The 20,769-nt window shown below is 39.6% G+C and overlaps 1 protein-coding gene across 2 annotated transcripts in view; it reads right to left on the bottom strand.

Annotated features, from left to right (window-relative positions):
- Positions 1 to 20,769, bottom strand: part of TENM1 (teneurin transmembrane protein 1) — a 453,479-nt gene that overhangs the window by 62,049 nt on the left and 370,661 nt on the right. For both annotated transcript variants that reach the window (XM_071757633.1, XM_071757632.1), the window contains 4 exons: positions 14,323 to 14,442; positions 12,334 to 12,595; positions 8,523 to 8,790; positions 3,636 to 3,779 (listed from right to left, as the gene is read on the bottom strand). In XM_071757633.1, the coding sequence (XP_071613734.1) occupies positions 3,636 to 3,779; positions 8,523 to 8,790; positions 12,334 to 12,595; positions 14,323 to 14,442 (794 nt within the window). The remainder of the gene's footprint in view (positions 1 to 3,635; positions 3,780 to 8,522; positions 8,791 to 12,333; positions 12,596 to 14,322; positions 14,443 to 20,769) is intronic.

The following is a 20,769-nucleotide window of genomic DNA, read 5'->3' on the forward strand; positions in this document are numbered from 1 at the left end:
AGCACTGCTCTGCAACATATGTTGTTGAAAGTCTTCACAATTACTAGGTGGGTGATACCAGAAGCAGTACAAACATTCATTTTATCAGGCTGATGGTGTTTATTTTATGTAACATTGTGGTGATATAGTTAAGAAGTACCCTTAAAATGACACATTATTGTAAGGTTTTGGCTATTTCTGAATGGGAGATTTGTACCCTTTTAGACCACAGTCCAATACATCTTACTTCCCTTGGGGAAGCACAGTGCTTCCTCAGAGCAGTGGCACAATTAAAGGAATAATCACAAGGGAATATATATTTTTGAAGGACTCTTACACTAGCAAATAAGTATATTCCAGTTATGGCAGGAAGTACATGTTGAGACATGTACAAATTTCCCCAAAGTACAGCAAATATATTTATGTGCTGTCTTGACCAGATGCTGTTAAACTTTTTTTTTTTTTTCTTTTGCCTCTCAGGTAAGAAGTCTGAAGCTGAAATTCTCCCTGGAAATGACTGAGTGTTGCCATTGTTATTTTCATAGGAATGACATTTCAAAACATTTATTTCTGAACAATAGAGGACAGAATATATACAATTTGTTTGCATGTTGCCTCAAAAAAATGTCTTGGAAATATGCCAGTGAATTTTATGGCAATAACCTCTCTTATATACTGGATAAAAATACTGCTAAATGAAGATGCTGCCCTTTGTCTGAAATTAACAAAGTAAAGGTAATATTTCAACTGCCCCATACAAATGCCAGTAAATAATTAGGGCTCTGGAGAATCTGTTTTGCTGTCAATAAATGTAACCGTGTTCTTAATTTCAGGCTTCCAAGCTGCTGCTTTAATTTCAGTGGATGCTGTGTTGCACTGGGGCTGAAATTACCATAAAGCATCCAGTCCCTGTAAAACTCCCCCTCCTTCTCCTAGATAAATAAAAATGGAATCAATACATTTGCCCATCAGAAGAAAAATCTCACAGAAAGAATCCACTGAAAAATCAGTTAATAGCAGGGTCATTTGTATTCATGAGCTGTAGGTGTCTTGAAAAGGCCTCTATACAGGAACTAATATTTATGGTATGTGTTCTCTTCTTGATTCTGAGAAATGCTCTGAAGATCTTCCAAACTGACCAAAACTTTCTTCTTAGAAAACACCACACTTGAGTCATGTCATGAATTAGAAGTGATCAAACCTCTAAGGTGGGAAAAGAACAGATCAGTACAGCTGAGAAGAGGATGTGGTCCTTGCTCAACCTAACAGTCATACTGATGCAAAACCATGTAAAATATAAAAGCTTGAGTTTCCAGTGATAGCCACATTGGAAAAATGTGTTATTTCACATCTAGGCTGCTGGAATCAGACTTCTTGGGGTTTTTTGGTGGTTTTTTTTTTTTTGTCTTGTCTTGTTTTGTTTTTTGTTTTGTTTTGTTTTATTTTTGGGGGTGTTTTTTTGTTTGTTTTTTTATGACCCTTACTCTGTCAATAGAGCACAGTCTGTACTTGCTCTGGTTTCTGCATGTCAGTACTTGTATTTCCACAGCATAGTGGGAGTCTGTAAAATCCCATGGATTTATTTTAGCAACGTTTCTGTTGTACTTAAGTCTAGTTTGTAACATCTCTGAAATGCTTAGGCAGTATGGGCAGAGAGTTAAGCATTTCCACCTTGCCTCTGAATAGGAACTTGAGGGCCAGCTAAATAACCAAAGAAAGTGCTTTTAGTTTAAGTTTGCAAACGAAATGGCAATTTGCAATAGCTGATTTTTAGAAAGGCATTTGTGTTATATCCCAACGTTATTTCTGTAGTCAAACCAGAAACTGTTTCAAAACAGATGCAAGTTTCATGCTTCTAAAAAGAGCAGCTCTTCATACATAGTGAATGCTTTAATTAAATCTCATTGTGAAAATTCTCAATGTATTCAAGCTCGAGAAGGCTACTCATGCTTTTCATTTCACTCACAGTGGCATGGAGATGAGTCTGAAATGTATAACTCTAAGTTTGAATCACACCCTTGTCCTTATTTAAAATGCATTTTATGTACCTGAAATGGAAGAGCAATTCACTGGCTTCTAGGTAAGACCAGAAGCACGCTCACATTTATCCTTTTGGTTAACAAAGTTCATTATTTGGTTTTGTTGCTTTAATACAACTCTGTTAGGTGTGCACTAGCACTGTTTTTCTGGTCCTAACTTCTTTCCTAGTTCCTATATGGGCAGCAGCTGTGCATGCCCAAAGCCAATCCTTATCTGAGGAGCACCTGAGACATCAGCCCCCAGCAGAGATGAGACCAGGAACCAATTTGTCACCATATCCCCCTTGCTCAGGAGAGCAATGATTTAGCCCTGCTCAGATTATAACTGTATCCTCTACAAAAAATCCCAGAATATGTTGGTGCCTACAGGGTAAATGATGGTTGTAACCACTGCAGTTAGCAGACAGTCAGACAAACGAGTTACAGCCAGCAATTGAGTCTTGAAATTAAACTGTGCAAGTAAATTGGCACTAAGGAGGATACTATGGGGCTCACAGTTGGGGGCAGAGCTGAGGTCAGATTTCTCTTTGTGTTAAATGTCAATAGCTGGCATTTAAAAGAGACAATCTATACAAACCAATAAGACAGGGGATGAAAGAACCGCTGTTTAAAATGTCAAACTGTTTTAAATCAAAACAGAAATCCAGATAATTTACAAACTAAATCTGACCTTTTGTACTTGGAATATTTATACTGTAGCTGCACATTCAAGAAGAGAACTGGTAAAAACCTGACAGACAGACATCTGTGCCTGAATCTTCACCGAGAGAAGTTTGCAGATGGAAAAAGATTTTAGTGGACAGACTCTCAGCTGAGCTAAAGCAGAGAATTTTACTGAATCCAATAATCTGCTGATTTATAAGTGCTGAAATCTGACCCCAAGTTTCTCTTCCCCCAGCAGAGCCATCTGTTTATTGGCAGAACCATATTTTATCTACAAGTATAATAATTTAAATTCCACTTGTTTCTGCTTATAGGTGTTAAGGGAGGAAAAGAAAACACCCCCAGGAATAAAACAAAAGCAATGAGAAGACAGATTCAAGTCTCCATGCTTGAAGAATCTCTCTGCAGGGTTAGTGTTATAACACCAAAAGCATTTTTTTTTTCTTTTTTTTTTTCTTTTTCCTAATGCTTTGAAAGGTGCTGGGTTGAGTAACTTCTTGTGCTTCTCCACAGAGTGGGCAGCCAAAAAAGCTTCTGCAGGCCATGCTGGCAGCATGATTTGGGAAATGCTGCCTCTCCCTCAGCTGCTCTGGTTTCCTACAGTTTCTCTCCCTGGTGCTATGATGCACCACTACAAACTGACCTAAAGGGTGCTATTGCTACACCAACAGTGTGAGAATGACCCTAAATTAATGTGTCCTTTTTCTATCCAGACGAGCAAAATGTTTTAGTGACCACAAGAATTGGTGATATTAGTGTTTAATGCATGGGAGCCAGAACATTAAAAATACCCTTTCAGACAGTATTTGCAGTACAGTTCTCAGTAAATGAGGGAACACATTCAAACAAAGAGGATTACACATCAGGAAGTGTAATGCTTAAAATCTGAACAATTAATTCCTTTAAAATTTGTATTCTTCTTCTGCATGGCCAGTTAATAAAGGAAGGACTTACCACTTTGTGGATTTAATACGTGGTGTTTGTTTATAGACCAGCCTCCCAGATTTGAAGCATCCATTTCAAAGCCTTGCAGGATTACTGTTCTCTTCTCCCACAGAATAAAATCAGGACATGTTTCATATTCATATCCCACCGACACTGCAAACAAATAATTAAATATCTATCAGTCTACTTTTCTCCTCTGTGAACTACTCAGTAATTTTTCATTCCAGGTTTTGATATTCATCTGTCAGGTAATGATGCCACTCATTTTCCTCTGCCTGATTGCTATTTTTGAATATATTTTTTAAAGGGTTTTGAGAGATTAGTATCTTATTACAGATATAACTACTGCTGTTCCAAAGCAGAAAATTTTCTGTTGTATCACTTATGAATTTCTTAAGAGTATAAATCTCCTCCAGTGCCTCCTGACTTGATTGTTTATTGCATTTCTGCTCATTACCTGAATGACAGCTTAAGCAGAAAAAAAATCCATGTTCAAATCAACTGGGCTTAATTTGTTTACTAATTGTAAAAACTGTAGCTAGGTAGAAATAAATGGATTGCCAAACGGAACATTTCTAGAATTAAACATTTATCTTAACAAGTTTGTGCATCACGTGGCTCCTCTCTCCTGTTCTACCTGCTGAAAATCCTGAACTTCCCTAAGGATGGTGGGTTTTGGGGTGCTCAAAATAACAAAAACCCCTTCCCTTTAGTACTTCAGTTGAAGAGAAAAAAAGTCTTCAAATTTAATATTCTTATCTCTAAGATTTTTTTTTTAAAGTTATTAATCTCCTCTAGTTAACCTTTTTACATTTCTGCACAAGTCACTAACAAACTAAGAATGTTATTTTGGCACCAAATCCCAAATTGTGATCTCAGAAATACTGAGACAGTTCAACATTTCCAAAATTAAAATGTCTTAAAAATATATTAATATACAAAACAAGAAAGGTATTTTTAAAAAATAGTTTTCTGACATTTTCAATAGTTTCTTCTCACTTTTTCTAAGTAGCAGTCTAAGGTACGTTTTATTTAAACCAGAAATACTCTTCATATCCTCTAAATTCCACTACTGGATACAATCAAAATATTTTGAGCAGTTATAGCAAGGAGCATTTGTAAGATAAAAGTTTTATGGCAAACTGAAAGCTGTTCCTTACAGCAACTTCACTTAAAGCTGCTTCACCATTTTAGCAGAGAGAACCTGTTTTTGCAGCTAAACTCTGACTTGTAAAATTATACCTGCTTAAGTACCATCAATATTGTATATTGCAAACATTCTAAGTTTCAGTCTGAGGATCCAGCACCTATTTTCTAGGTGTTACAGCAAAGAGAGAGAGAAGATAAAGGGCAGATCCTTCCTACAAAGCCATCTCAACACTTGCCACCTGCACTTTAGCATCTTTACCCCGCTCATGCACTTAACACCTTCCATCCTGGGTCAGATGTGTGTACTTGAGGAGAGTAAAGAATAACCCAAAAGTCACTCTGCTCTGCTTGGTGAACCATCTCCAACCCCCAGCCAGCCCATCAGCTGCTGTAGGCATCACACTGATATCTGGGTCAGGGGAGCTATAACAATTTCCTCCATCTGAGAATCTGTGCCAATGGATCTGCAGTGGCACATTTACCAGGACTGCAGCTACCACTGTAAAACCTCTGCTATTCCCTGCCTGGAGCTGATTTTTCTCAGCTGCCAATTACCCTCTAGAGGTCAACAACCTCTTTCTTAAAAGTTCACTGTTCCCTGCTCTCCTGGTTACTGTGCAGAGCTGTTTTTTCCTCCCTTCCCATCAGCTGGACGTGCTGACATCCACTCCCATCATGTGTGTCTAAAAGCACGTTTCAATGTACACTTGCACGTTTTTAGGAAAGAAGTTTATGCTCCAAAAAGGGAATCCCTGTGTAATCTTAAAGCAAGATCTCCTGGAATATCTCACTGGAGGCACTGCTGTGCCACCCATGAAAATTTCCTATCAATTGGTTTGCATGCAAAGCAATCAACGAGAGGCATAACAATTGGAAAGTCAACCAAGGGGCTGCAGTGCCACTTGAAAAATAAGTATTTTGTTACTGGCAGGTTTTGCAAAACGTAATTTCGGAAGCGAAGCAACAATCTAGGCAGCTTATCCTCCCTGTAGGGTGTTATTTTCTGGTCAAATTAATTTATAGCCCTTTTTAGAGGTGACTGAGATTTCACTGCATGAAGGAGAGATGTAATGACTATGGCTTTTGGACAGTAACAGCCAGCAAGTACAGTTCTTTGCAGTCTCAAAATGGATTTCAGAAGATTTACTGTAATAATCTGTGCCAAAAATCTATTATTTTCATACAACTATTTAGAAGAATGAACAATAATTTGTAAGCAGTGCCAGCATATTGCAGCTTAAGGGCTGTTGCTAAAATACAGGTAAGAAATAAAAGACATGATTAAGCAGGACTGTAACCTCTACTTTGACCCCTTCTGAAACATTTATATTTATCAACATCTTATTTCTTTGAACAACCAATAGCATCAACTCAACCAAAGTAGAGAAATAAACAGAGAAGACCTAAGACTGTCCAGCTGGAGAGCTGGTTTGTATTCACACCCAGCAGGGTTAGAGCACTTATGGAGTTCCACAGGAGGCATTTATTGAGGTTTCCACTGAAAACCTTCCTTTCTTATGTTAAATTACAGGGAGACATAGACTTTATCACCAAAGTTTTGTGTGTCAACATCCACATATTTTTTTTAGTCAGAACAAAGAACATAACTTCATCATCTCGGCTGAGAGAAAATGGCTTCTTGTTAAGGACCCTGGGTCTAGACAAACAGCAGTAAACATTTCTTCAAAACATTTAAATAGAACTACTTGTGTATGGATAATCACCCAGAAAGTCATCTTTTCTGTAACTGGTTATCTGATGGTCACTGTCAATAACCCTGAAGAAAACTAAAGATGCTTATAGTACTCATAAAACCAAAGGCTGATGGTTATAACTCCTGAATTCCAGGACTTCAACCTACTGAAATGTAATTTAATTAAACTGAAAACTGAACAGAGTGCTTTATGAAATATTTGTAATTTACTGGCAGAGAAAATTATTTTGACAAAAATTTATATAATGGATGCATATAAAGGTCCCTGAGTACCACAGTGTGTCAAATTAAATAAAGCTTTATTGGAATCTAACAAAGCATGCTAACAATGCACTTAAAATATCAAGATTTTCTCTTCTATTTTGCAAGAAGCATAATTAAAGTTGAAACTAAAAAAAAATTAAACAGCAATTAAATAACATAAAGGTTGTTATCCAGCACTATTGTGTAAGCTTTATTAATATTTAAACATTACAAAACTCACCTGCTTCTAATTGGTGAATCTGAAATAATTTAGGGGTAGAGTCACCCTGCAACAAGAAGGTTTCACAAGACAAATGGGCTGAAAAGGGCATTCCTGGTCCTCACCATGAGCCTTTCCTGGGATGCCCAGAGCCCTCTCTGGTGTCAGTACCAGCACCTGTGTGACCCCTTAGGAAAGTTGTCCACTCTGCTGCAGCTGTGAGCCAGATGTGGTGGATCAGCTGCAGAAAGGTTGGTGCAGAAGTTCAGGACACCTTGCACCAAGGGTTTGATCACTTGAGGGCAACACAATGTGTGAGCTACAGCTCCTGCACAAGTGTTCATGGGAGGTCAGGAAACTCATGAAGCTGAAAATTTAGGGCTTATTTTCTGGTTGCTTCAGTTTACAGCTGAATTGGTTTCTGATCTGGCTTGTTTCATTATCATATGAATGGGAGTGGTGGCCCAGGGGTAAGGAGAGAACCTGGAAACATCTCTTCTGCCCACAGCCTGCTCTTGAATCTGCTGAATCTGGGGGACCACAGCCCTAGCATAAAAACTCCTTGGTTTTGGATATATTCCTATGTGCACTGCATGGTCTTACTTCATCTTGTGTTCTCATAACCCTTTTTTTATGGTGGTGGTGGCACCTTTGGGCTTTGCATGGGCCCATTTGCAGGTACAGTGCCTGTAGGGAAAACACAACAGGTCCTGAAACAATGCTGGCATTTTCACCTATGGAACCATCCACCCTCATATTCCTTGTGAGGGTGGATGGTTCCATGTAGCCCTTGCTACTCTAATTTTGAAGCTTGTTCTAATTCCCCTGACTAAAAAAGCAAAAATAAAACTGCTCAGGGAGTGAATGGGGCTTATTCACAATACTAAGCTGTGCTGGTAAGGTAAATAATGTTAATGGGAAAGATCTATAAGATTAGTCCATTAAGAACCATAACCCCAAATTCAGTTTAAAAAATAGCAAGCCTTTTAAAACCAAAATCATTAAATTAATGAAAAAGAAGTTTGGCTGAATAAAATGTATTTGCACAGACAGCACTTCTGTAGCAATTCTCATAATAGCTGCTTCTGCTGCTTGGTAAAGAAAGCTTTTGGAACACGATGACTTTTGTATAAACATCTTTAAACAACAAATCAAGAAGTTTTAACTGTTAGGAACAGGAAATGTAGTAAGAAAGGATGCCTGAAAGTTGGAATTTTGTAAGCCCTAAGTGGAAACGACATTTTAAATGTCACAGCCAAAAAATGACAGAAACAATGACACACCAAAGGTCATTTTCAAAGTAACATTCAAAAACAAAGACAGCTGAATATAATGCTGTTAGTGCATAACCATTCTCTGAGGGAAAAGGGGATTTTCAAATTGATTAAATTAGAAAGATGACATTGGAAGAACAAGAAAATAAATGTTCTTAGGAAATCATCCGAGTCACTTTAGCTAAAGAGGCATTTGATTTAGAAGTATGTAAGTGAAGCAACAAAATTTATAAGCTGTATTTTCCTGCCTTGATGTTTGTGAGTGCTTCTGCTTACACCAAGGTGATTCTACATACCCAGAGCCTCAGCCAGGCCAGAAACTTTCTGTCCATATATATCTGTCTTATTCCAGGCAAAGGTGTAGACCAAATTGGCTGCAGCAGGAAACCATTTCTGAAGAAGCCTTCCTTCAATAGCAACTATCAGGTGGACTTTTGTCATTCCAGAGGGGATGCTGGTGTGTGTCAGAATGATGCGCAGCAAAGTTTTATACCCTGGTGTTCGACTGCTGAGATAGCTCAGCTTCACAAAACTTGAAGGAATTGGGATTTCCTCTTGGACCACCTGGGGAAAAAAAAAAAAAAAAAAAAAAGTATCATTATATCCATAGCTAAGAAAAATGCAAATTATAATATTAATATCAGGTGCTTTTTTTTACAATTCACATTGATGACGGGAATGCAGCAGCACTTAAAAAACTGATGGTCTTCTGTGTTTATTTCAGCAATGCAGTAATGTCCTGGTTTGGGCCAGGATAAAGGTGATTTTCTGTCTTGTACTTTTGCTTTCAGCTAAGTCTCTTGTAAGTAGTTGCACTTGCTGAAATTAACAGCAAGTTTCTCAGTCAGTGTCTGCTGCTGGGACTGATAACACTTGATGTTTATAGTTACAGCCAGAGACTGGTGTGCAGAACCAGGGACACTGCTTAGTTCTGAGGAACATTCTGCCCTCCAGAGGGAGAAAAGGAGTAAAGTGGTCACACCTGCAGCCCTCCTTTGGGGAGGAGCAGACAAGATAGATGGCCAAAACTGACCAGAGTATTCCATCCCATACTCAGTACAAATTTGATGGATCATGAAGGTCAAACCCCTTCCTGCTTCCCCTTCTTCTTCTGCCCGTTTGCTTCAGCATCCTGGGAGGATTCCATCCATTCCTCTGCCTGTGCTCCTGATCCAACCCAGCCTGAATCTGTGTGTTCCTGCCTCCAGCTCCCAACTGCTGCTGACCCCAGGATTCCAGCCTGGACTTTCCCAGGGCTGCCCTGCAGCCTCGGTGGTGATGTGAGAGTTACTGGGGGAAAGAGGGAGGAACGTGGGATCAATTTTCCTGTATATTTGTATAGATTTAGTAATTTTTCCTATTTATCATTACTGTTTCAGTAAAGCTGTGTAGTTTAGTTTCCACCCTTATTCCCTTATTTCCAACCTCTCTCCCTTATTCTCCCTCCTTCCTTTATCTGGGAGGGGAGAGGGGATTAATAGAGTGCATCTGGCATTTGGTTTAATTGCTGGGCCAGTGTTAAACAGTTACAAGTAGCCAGGCACTTTGCAAAATGTGCAACACTGGAACCTGCTTGGTCAACATCCTCATCTACTGGAAGCAAATATTATCTCTGTGGACATATTCATAGAAACAGAGAATGGTTTGGGTTGGAAGGGATCATCTAGTTCCAAAACCTGCCATGGGCAGGGACACCTCCCACCAGCCCAGGTTGCTCCAAGCCCCATCCAACCTGGCCTTGAACACATCCAGGGATGGGGCAGCCACAATTTCTCTGGGCAACCTCTGCCAGTGTCTCAGCACCCTCACACTAAAGAATTTCTTCCTGATGTCTGACCTAAATCCCCCCTCTACCAGTTTCCATTACCCCTTGTCCTGTCACTCCGTGCCCTTGTAAAAAGTCCCTCCTCAGCTTTCCTGCAGCCCTTTCAGGTATTGGAAGGCCACCATAAGGTCTCCCCAAAGCCTTCTTTTCTCCAGGATGAAGAAGCCAAACACTCTCAGCCTGTACTCATAGGAGAGGTACTCCAGCCCTCTTATCATCTTCGTGGCCCTCCTCTGGACTTGCTCCAAGAGTTCCACATTCTTCCTGGGCTGGGGGACCCAGACCTGGACACAGTACTCCATGTGGGGTTTCAGGATTCTGGCAGCAATTCCTAGGTGCAATGAAGACACTCTGGAGGAGTTTAAAAGATGTGTAGATGTGGTGCTTAGGGATGTGGTTTAGCACTGGACTCAGCAGAGTTAGGTTAATGGCTGGACTCAATAATCTTAAAGGTCTTTTCCAACCAGAATGATTTTCTGAGTCCCTCTCAGCAAAGAGGGACTGCAAAGACTATGAGCTTTTGAGGGGAAAAAAGAAACTTGGCCTTGACCTTTTCAATGATGTGGGCCTTGGAGCTAACAAAAAGGGATTTAGCTCTTGTGATCTCCTGAGAGAAAGGAGCTCTTCAGGGACTAAGAGGAGGAGCAAGCAAGAGAAGAGGGCAGCTCCTCCTCAGAGGATGCCACCCACAGTTCACTCAAAAGCCTCTGTAAAGTAGACTGTGCTTAATAAAGTTAATGATTTTACTGTATTTCTACAATAACAAGCCAACCTGTCACCAGGGTAAATCTGTCAAGCTTGGGAAAATACAAACTGTTTTGTTTATATTCCCCAGTTTTTCTTGTCTAACAAGAGATTACTTCACTTTCAAAACAATTTTATTTACCCACTGCAACAGTGTCCCTGTCACAGGCTCTCTGCAGTGCAGCTGGAGGCCTGCCAGCACTTCTCCTTTCCACATATGAAATGTTGTGTTGCCAGGGAAATGCTGCTCCCTTTACTGCTCCTGATTTGCAGTCTTCCCCTTCTTTCCTGCTGACATCCCAGCTGCCTCCTCTGTCATACATCTGACATCTCTTCTTTAATAGAAAAGTGGAAGAAACATTCATGCATTGATACGTGCTAATATAGCTCCTTCTCCCATGTTCATTTCCCAGTACTGTGCAATGAAACTTTTGACTTTAAGGACCCTCCAATGACAAAAATACAAGGACTGGGACAGTTTCCCTTGGAGGAGGCAGCATCTTTGGGTACCTCACTGTTTAAAGAATACCCAGGAATACATCAAGTAATGTGGCCCAGTTTTTTCTTTCTACTATGCATCAGTTCTTTTTGATGTTCATTAGTATGCTCTGTGAAGTGACACTATTGCCATGATGATGATGATTTTATAGTTACAGAGATTTTTGGATACAACTGAGTCCAATTAGAGGTCTCTTATATGTAGCAAAAGTGCCCTGAATAGACAGCAACACTTTTGTCAGAAAGAGACAAAAGGGTGGAAATGCTCATGTCTACATGTAGCCTCCAAAATATCTTCCAGATTTGCTCAGTAAAATTGAAAGAGAACCTAAAGAGGTCTTACTGTTTGAACTCTAACTGCTCAAACAACATACTCAAAATTATGGGGGTCAACACAATCTGAAACCCCTCTAGTTGTATTCTGTTGTATGTCAACTCATACGATCTCTTTTAAGTCCCAAATAAAAGAACAGTTGAATACAAGGTTAGTTAGAAAATGCTTCTAAAGACTTAAGGGACTGGTAAGAAAACAGATATTAAAACAAAAACAATCCTACAGGTCATGTTAAATTGCTCTACCTTGAAAACAAACTAATAAAACCCAAGAAGCTAAAATATAATGAGTTGCCATTGTAAAGAAACTGGAAGATGTGAGCAAATGAAACATTTCTACTCTTCAAATCTTGGGTCATGTCTCACACTGATGTTTGGAGAAGTTGTACTGTTTATCTGTAATCTCAGAATGGTTTTGTGTATCATTATAAATAAATCAGGTTTTCAATAATAAATGACATTAGTGCCCCCCGCCCCCCACCCCCCTTCTTCTACTTGAAAATAAGAAATAAAGCACCTTAAAATATTAAAAAAAACAAAGAAAGAAGAAAAGACCTTATGAAACAGTAGTAAAGAGACAGGCATTGGTGTCATTCTGACAAGTGAGAAAGATTGCAGCAGCTAATTTCTCATTATTATGACAAGTTTGTCCAGAACTTGTTTTGCAATAGAACTAACTGTTAATTATTTGAAAGCCTTTTAATTACCTGTAGCTCTGGAATAACGGTTCCTCTTTCAGGACAGGACCCTCCAAAGGCTGTCAAGGGTGAAGGGAGCACGATTGGATTTGGGCTGATAAAACTAGTGATGTCACAAGATGGTGAGTCTGACTGTGTTCTCTGCATTACAACTTTGTCTACGATGATGAACCTATTCCAAGGCAACCAAAGTGTCCTTTTTTCAGATATGAAGGGAGATCTGTCAAAAACTAGGGTGACAGAGATGCCTCCAACAGCCACAAGGTCAAAACTGAAAAAGAAAAATGAAAATGTTTTGGTCCTTTTTGTGTTATCATCATATCACCACAGCTCTCAGTGCATCACAAACAAAAAAATTCATGTTGCTTCTTACAAGCCCTTCATTTACCACGTGAAATCATTCAAGTTTACCTGCCTGGCATCACCTTGGTGTTCATGAAGAAGTTTTACCTCCCTGGGCTTTCTCCCTGTAGACATCAATGGCAACTGCTGCTACTTGGCCCATCTCCCCTCCATCTATCAGCCAGAATCAATACTAATGAGTTGTTTGCAACAAGAGCGTGGACCCACTTCTTTTGATTTATATAAAAAGAAATTCCTAGCCCAGAGAAAGGATGCTACTCATAATCTATGCAGCTGCAGCATGCAGAATAAGAATTTCTAAAGCCTTTCAGGCCTTTTTTCTATTAACATATCCCTTTTTCTAAAAGGCAAGAGGAAAAGGTTAAGTACACCGAGCAGGAGATGCTTATATGCAGGACATGACATTTTTGGGAATTTTTGATTAATTGTGCTGAGAACTGAATCAGCTCTTGTACATAAGGCAGGTGATCCTCTGGGAGCTGTTGTAAAAAAACCCTGGCATATCTGGGCTGGAAAACTGTGGGACAAGAAGGCATGATATGGAGTCTCAGTTTTCTGAGCTTCTGACAACCATAGTCAGGCAATGTAAGGCAATATGTAAATAGATACTTTACCCTCTGTATTATTGAGTGCATCTATTATGGAGGTTTTGATGGTAACAAACTGTGATAAGAAGTCAGACTTAATTATGCATATCTCATCACATTTCCCAAATGACACTGATCACATTTGCAGTGAAATACAGGTAGCATATTTTAATGGAACAACTTTATTCAGGCTAGCATAAAGAGGAACTGGTAATTACTAACTTTCTGTAGTGCAATTTGAAAGTCAATAAACTAAGGTAAATATGCATGCTTCTTACTTTTATAAACTGACTAAGCCAAGCAAAACAAAACTAAAAAACTGTGGGAACAGTGGCAAATTACACTCTTTCCTGTTGAAAGATACTTTCTGATCTCTTGAAATTCACAACACAATCAAGGAAGATGAAGTCTTAAGCTGCCCTTAGCATCTTAACTCTAGTTCAGGAGCAAATTGTGACCTTATTCCAAATGGATGGTCAGCCCTGGAGTGCAATACAGAATATGTACAGGAATTTCATCTCTCCTTGAGAACTCAACTCAGCCCTACAAAGCTGGGGAAGAGAGGGAAGGAAGCATTGCTCAGGACTGGTTGTGGAGCAGCAATTTAAACATTTTGGTTCTGGAAAGAGTCTATCCTAACTTTTTTACTTCTGTGTCCAGCTAAAGGAGTTAACTTCATTGACACATCAATAAACTTTCTGGAAGATTCACAGTTCAGAATAGGGAAAAAAAAAATAAAAGAAGGCAGAGAATTTTCTGGAAGACCTGACTAGTGAAAATATTTAAATGTCAGGAAGATGCTGTGACAGCTGTACTGTCACATTTTGACTCCAGGTGTTTGAATGCCACTGTAATCTTGTTGCTGCGCAGGTTATTTTCTTCTCTTTCTTCTTTGGTCCCTCTACCACAGAGAAATCTAATTAAATATGCTCACAGAGCAGAGGACCAGATGCCACCTTCAATCAACAGCGATGTCTATGAAAATTTTGTTCTTTTGGTCTCAAGTATGCAAATCTAACCAGTGAAAGACCATATATGAAAATCTGACCTCCCATCTTGGCGACTGATAGTGTATCCATACTCATTGTGGTGCAGAAAACTGACATTGACTCCAACCAGAGGTGTTCCATCTACTGCTACCACCTGGCCTCGAATCACACATGCCCGCCTGAAACAGAAAGAGTAGAAGGCAACATGTTAGACACATCAGGAAGGTGAGAAGGACATTAATTTCGGTGCTGTATTCCTGTCCCAGACAGACAGATCTACTGTGACATCATTGCGACTGTTGATTTGGAATCAAACAACTCAAAAAGATTGATTAAAAAAACCATTATCTTATGAAGACGACACACAGACTCTCCCATGAATCTCTGGTGTATTGAGAAGATATTTCCATTTCCAGCTATATTTCAGGGTATCACTTGTCCTGCCATTCAATAGCACTGCAAAGGTCTCACTGATAGCATGATTTAGTTTGCTGCAGCTCTAGGGGGTGATGATTTGTGGAAGAGGAAAATGAAGCCTCATTCTCTGCTGCTAAGAATAGGACATCACTGTCCATTAGAAAGAAGCTGAACTAATGTGATAAGGCAGCAGTGGGACACATGGTCTTCACTGAACTTCAGAAAGTTATATAGGCAAATTCAGAGAGTGTCTAATCAAGTGTAATATACCTTTTTTTCAGTCCCTCACCATGTGTTATGTTCAGTTCCCTCTGAGATGTCACTGACTTGCACCCACTTTCCCACATAAAACCCCTCTCATTCCAGCAAAGAGGTTGGAACATGGCAGCACAGCAGAATCCATCAAAGCCAATGGACAGGAAAGTGAACTCATTACTAAATGGGTCTAATCAGAGGCTCACAGAATCAGAGAAAATGAGAGCTGAAAGGAAATACAAGACTTTATCTTGTCCATTCCCTTGCCTCAGGTAAGATCAGCTATACCTGCACTACTCCATGCAGACACTTGTCTGACTCCATAACCTCACCAAGCAGTAACCCCTTCCCATGCCTCTGTTTGAGTGCTTTATTCAGGGTAAGTTTTTCTTATTAATTTGAATCTCCACTGGTGCCATGCAAGACCATTACTTTCACTCTAGCCACAAAAATGGTGAAGAAATAATTCTTTTTCTTTCCTTTGGCCCTTTACATATATGAAGACTGAAACAAAAAGGAGAAAATTCTCATCAAGGATGAGGACTGAAATGTAAAATATCCTCACCAGGCAGATTAGGACCTAGTGGGATTTCCTAAGGGCTTACACAGCCATATTCCACTGAAACACCTTTTTGTACTTTAATGAAGTAAAAAATGTATGCAGAAGTCTTTTGATAACATTAAGGCATTCAGGGTAAAAACCAATAGAAGGTATTATAAAGGTAGCTGGCATTAATTAGCCAGTATAAACAATGTATGAATTTAGATGTTGCTATGCTTTTCTCTCTCAATTTGAGAGGTCATGGTAGACCTCAAAAGATACATCCTACCTTTGCACAGTGAATATATAATCTAAAGGAAAGACTTCATCCTCAGGTGAAAGCTGAGGATGAATTTAAAGAATATCCCATAAAAGATTAATTGATCATGATCCAATAAAATCATACACACAAATGTGAGACCACAAATTTCTGAAAATTTTGATTTGTTTCATCAGATCCCATTCTCCAAAGGCACTTGACAGGACACTAATTAATCACTGTGGTATCATCAAACTTGTCTGACTATCACCAGAGAAAATACACCTGCTAAACCTTTTGCAAGCAAGCCATCTACCACAGTTGCTAAGCTGTGCTATCCTCCCAGGACACAGGAAGATGCTGATTTTGAGCAAAAATGCCGAGAAATCCCAAAGGAATGGGAGAGGCTGCATTACTGCTAGTATGCAAAACAGTGTCCTGATTTGCAACCTTTCCATCATCTACTTCAACTAAATTGGTTGTGGCCCTATTTGTGGGCAAAACCTGCAGCTTCACTGAAGGGAACCAAGCCTGTGCGGGTCTTCAGACTCACAAGACTCACTCAACAGGACAGCCAGGTTCAATTACTCCCTGATTTGTTCCAGCAGAAAATGATTTCTACTGTTTTCTCATATTTTGAACACCAACAGACCTGCTTTTCCTTTTCTAATCCCCTTATTAGAGCACTCTATGTATTTACCAAAACCATTGGTGTGAGACAGACCCTTAAGAGTCAACATCACTCAGTACTATACTCCTGTACTCCTGCTTGTTCATGCCACACAGACATCTCTTCTGGCTCCATTCTGTCCTCATATTTTATCAAGCACACAGATTTTTGAGATAACAACCCATCAAAGTCTTCATTATTTCATGTATAATGTTTCTTTCCTCCACTCATTCACTTTACTTCTCATTATTCATGAATAATATTGAGACTTATCTTTCAACCTTCTTGCTTTTTTTGGGTAATATTTTACAAGCCATACACATTTACAGTATGTGATAAAGACTCAGAAACCTCATTAATCTACATTTATCTGTATTGAACTGCCTTTGCAATCTTTTAGATTTAAAATGTTCTAAGTCTGCCTCTATGTTGCTGCATTTGGTCTCATTATTCACTGTCTTTTTATTACCTACTCTAAGCTGGAGAGTCGTCTACTCTCCGGCCTCTTGAATTACCAGCACCTACTAAATCTCCAACCAAGCATTTGATCAGAATTAGTTTCAATTTTTGCATTTACTGCACGTATGAAAACATTTTTCCAATTACTTTATGCCCAGCTCTCATCTCAAAGGCTCGGAGAGGTAACAAATGACCTCTTGGTTTACAGCAGCTTCTCCCTCCTTCCCCAATGCCCTGATGGCTCCCAGAGTGGACCCCAAGCCCAGGGCTCTGCTGGCACGCAGGTTCCCTGCAGCAGACCTGACTTAATTCCTTTCCTTCCCAGAGCTTTTAGACCATTTTCCCTGCAGTGATGTGACTTCATGCTTCCTTGCTTCAACAGTCACCCTCTTTCCAGATGAGCTGTGGACCTTGCTACAACTCACTGCTTTTCTTAATTTTAACAGGGAAACCTTTAAAGATCATCATGCCTCCCCAACGTGCTCTCTGTCCCTCTTCTATTCTCAGCCTCTATGATTTATTCTACACACTCCTGACTGGCCTGCTTTTCTTCCTTGTGGGGGATAAAACTCCTACCACCTACTTGCAAGGATTGCAAAATCTTAGACTGAGGCTGTCCAAGTTGTTTTAACTTGAAAGCAAGTGCAAAAATGTCTTTTCTAATTTGGAAGTGCTGGGAAGGAACATGGCCCTGATAAGCTGCCTCAGTGTTTTCAAATGCATTAAGAATGTTTCAAGTCCCCTGGCAAGCTCTACTAAATCTGCAACTCCAGAGGGAGCAGTTGGCTTTTTGAGAGAAAGCTGAGATTCCCATGGGTTGCAGGTGGCCTAAAAGAAGCAGGATTTCTCTGTCAGTGCTTCATGGGTCATTCCACACATAACCGAGGAGCTCAGCTCTGCAGGTCTCAGCTCTCTGCCATCAGGCTGTTTGTCTGACATCTCTAATTTACAATATAAATAGAAGTTGAAAATTCCAGATACATTCTTTCACTACTTGTAAAGCCTTTTACTATTCCACCACCATTCTGCCTTGCTCTGCTACTAACATTATCTGCAATTCTTTTGCTTTTGTTTTGTGTTTTAGGTTACCAATATTCTGGAAGCACCTCAGGCTGAGACATTAGGCTCAGATGTGGAACTCTATCAAGCAACTTGTGAATTTTCAAGTGTCACATTACCAGAAGATGTCATTTGCTGTATTACAATTCTGATGAAAATCTTTCAATCAGAGAAATTAAGCTAAAGGCTAGTAAGGTACATTCATTTCTTCCTGCTGACAATGTTGCTGTAAGCAGCCTTTGAAGGGTAATTAATTCAGTACCAAACACTGGACCCTTTTTGTAGGCAGTTTCCAGAGAGTCAAATAGCTTGCCAGCAGCATGCATTAAAAATATTCAGCAAAGAAAAAAGTAAAAAACCTTCCAGAGAACAGGAGCTGATAAAAACATTTTAATCTGCTACACCCTGCTACACGCAGTACAGCAAAATCATTCCTGATGTAAGCAAGAACATTTCCATTTGTTCAGGGTGTATCCAATATGCCTTTTAGGATGTCTCAGTTTCATTTGGAAGTTTGTGAAAAAAACAGCACATGTGACACAGTTTTCACAAATTAAAAGCAAAATATGTTTCGAAAATATTTAGCTCTTTAATATTAATGTTGGTGTGGTATTTAGCCGTGGCTGAACACAACACCTGGATTGCTCTGTAAAAGCCAAATGGTAAAAAAATTACATCTCAGCTGAAGTTTAAGAATGAATGCAAAAAAAAAAAAAAAGGACAGATGTCCCAGCAGTTATCAGAACAACTAATTTTGCTATTCCAGATGATGTTGAAAATGCCAGGACATGGCAGAGACAAATCACTTGCAGTATGAAGGATAGAGATAAGCCTTTTTTGATGGCTTTCCCAAATCCATTCAACATCACTTTGCCTTCATCTAGAGTGTATTGGAGTTTCACTGACCTTATGGTACAGTAAAACACTGCACAACATGATTTGAATCAGAAGCCTGAAAACATTGCATAGATGTTTCTTCTTTTATCCTCCTAGTGGTCTCAGAAACCTTTTGCAAAGGGGAAAAAAAAAATTAAAAAATCCAGATAGGGCTTTGCAAAATTTGAGCATCAGTGGGAATGGATGCCAGTGCTCTGAAATAAATGAATGCCACTGTTTCATCCAATTCTTCCAACATTTCTTATTGAACCACCAATGCTATAAACTAAGTGCCATTTAAGGCAGCACTGCTTAATATCATCTGCTCGGACACAACCTTTTCAGGAATAGCCAAAAAGGGATAAAAAAACCCCAAAGGACTCTTTGGTCTGTACTACATGGGCAGCATCAAAGATCTTTTTTTTTTATTAAACCCTAGTCAGAGTTGTCTTTCTATATTTTTTTTTAATAATTTTAATTCCTAGGAGAAGAGCAGACACTAGATGACAATCAGATTGACAATGTCAGAGGCAGATTTCTGAACAGAGGCAGCACAGCTCAGCTGTTGCCTCCTTCTGAGATCTGTCATCCTCAAGGAAAATTCTGGCAGTTTTTAATAATATTTGACTTATGGATGAGCAATTTTTCAACAGCCTGGAAGACTTGAGGACCAAGCAAAGTGTGGAGAGATGAACTCCTTGGGGTGCCCAGCATGTTGCAGATTACTGCTGACAAAACCCAGGAGATGTAGCACAGCACAAGTCTCCAGGCACTGCCCCTGTTCCCAGAGATCCAGACAGCCTCATCTGAATCCCACTCATCTCCTCACCAAACTAACTAGTACTTTCTTTACAGGAGGAGAAAATGACACCTGGGGTGTGAACAATGCACCAATGCAAGAACAAGTTATATTCCTTTAGTAGTATAAAGAATAAACCATGGTGAGGGTGGGCTGCTGCTCCCACACAAGCCTTTGCTGCTCTTTGGTCTTTAAAGGCATGGAAGACATCAGGGCAAAGAAACAAAATACTCAGGAAAGGCTTTTAAATCCAAGTTAAATCCCATCAGTGATAGCTTTGAAAGATCAGTTCCTTATATCTATAAAAGCACGTTGATGGGATTATGTGCAATCTGGCTGCTAACATTTGCAGTGTCACAGCCACTGTACAGGCAACCTGAGTGCTCACCTCTTCTCTAAAAAAGCCTCACGGCGTGGTGCCTTGCTGAGGAAAATCTTTTACTGTCAACTTTTAGTTTAAACTGCCTGTGCACAGGCCACCAAGGGCCTTGCACCAGGTGCCATGGCACTGTTCCACCAGCAAGAGACCTGCCATAGCAGGTGGGTGCACTTCATGGAGCTCATTCTCATGTCCTATTGTTCTACATATTTATAACATCCTGTTACATTATTAATAGTGATTAAATGCTTAGGCATTTCAGATCAATAAAGACTCTGTTTACATATTTACTTTATTAAAAATTAATAAGTTGCAAAGAGAAAGCATGCTGATTTGTGTGCAGCTATGGCACACAGTAACCTGAGTGCTATGGACTGTACTGTGAAAAGAAAAAAACATTCTTATGACCCTATTACTGGAACATGGTTTATCCAATGTATAGGGGTAGTTGACAAGGTAATAGGTGATGTGGATGATTTGTGGAGCTCTTTGTCAGCATGTAAGTTACAGCTTCTCAGGTGCACTACAGCATAAAAATGTCCGTGCCCCTGTATTTCTAATGTTCAAGAAAATACGTGTTGACAGATTTTTTGAGCAAGTAAGTGCTCATTTCCTATTCTACAGTCTTTTCCTATTAAAGGGCAAGCCAGTCTCACCAATGCTCAGAGGAATTGTGGAATTACAGGATGGCTTGGGTTGGAAGGGACCTTAAAGATCATCTAGAAGGGACCTTAAAAACCATCTAAGATCACCCAACTTTTAGTAGAATAACCCACAGCACAAAGTGGCAAA

This window comes from Heliangelus exortis, chromosome 14 (genome assembly GCF_036169615.1).
Source record: "Heliangelus exortis chromosome 14, bHelExo1.hap1, whole genome shotgun sequence".
Lineage (NCBI taxonomy): Eukaryota > Metazoa > Chordata > Aves > Apodiformes > Trochilidae > Heliangelus > Heliangelus exortis.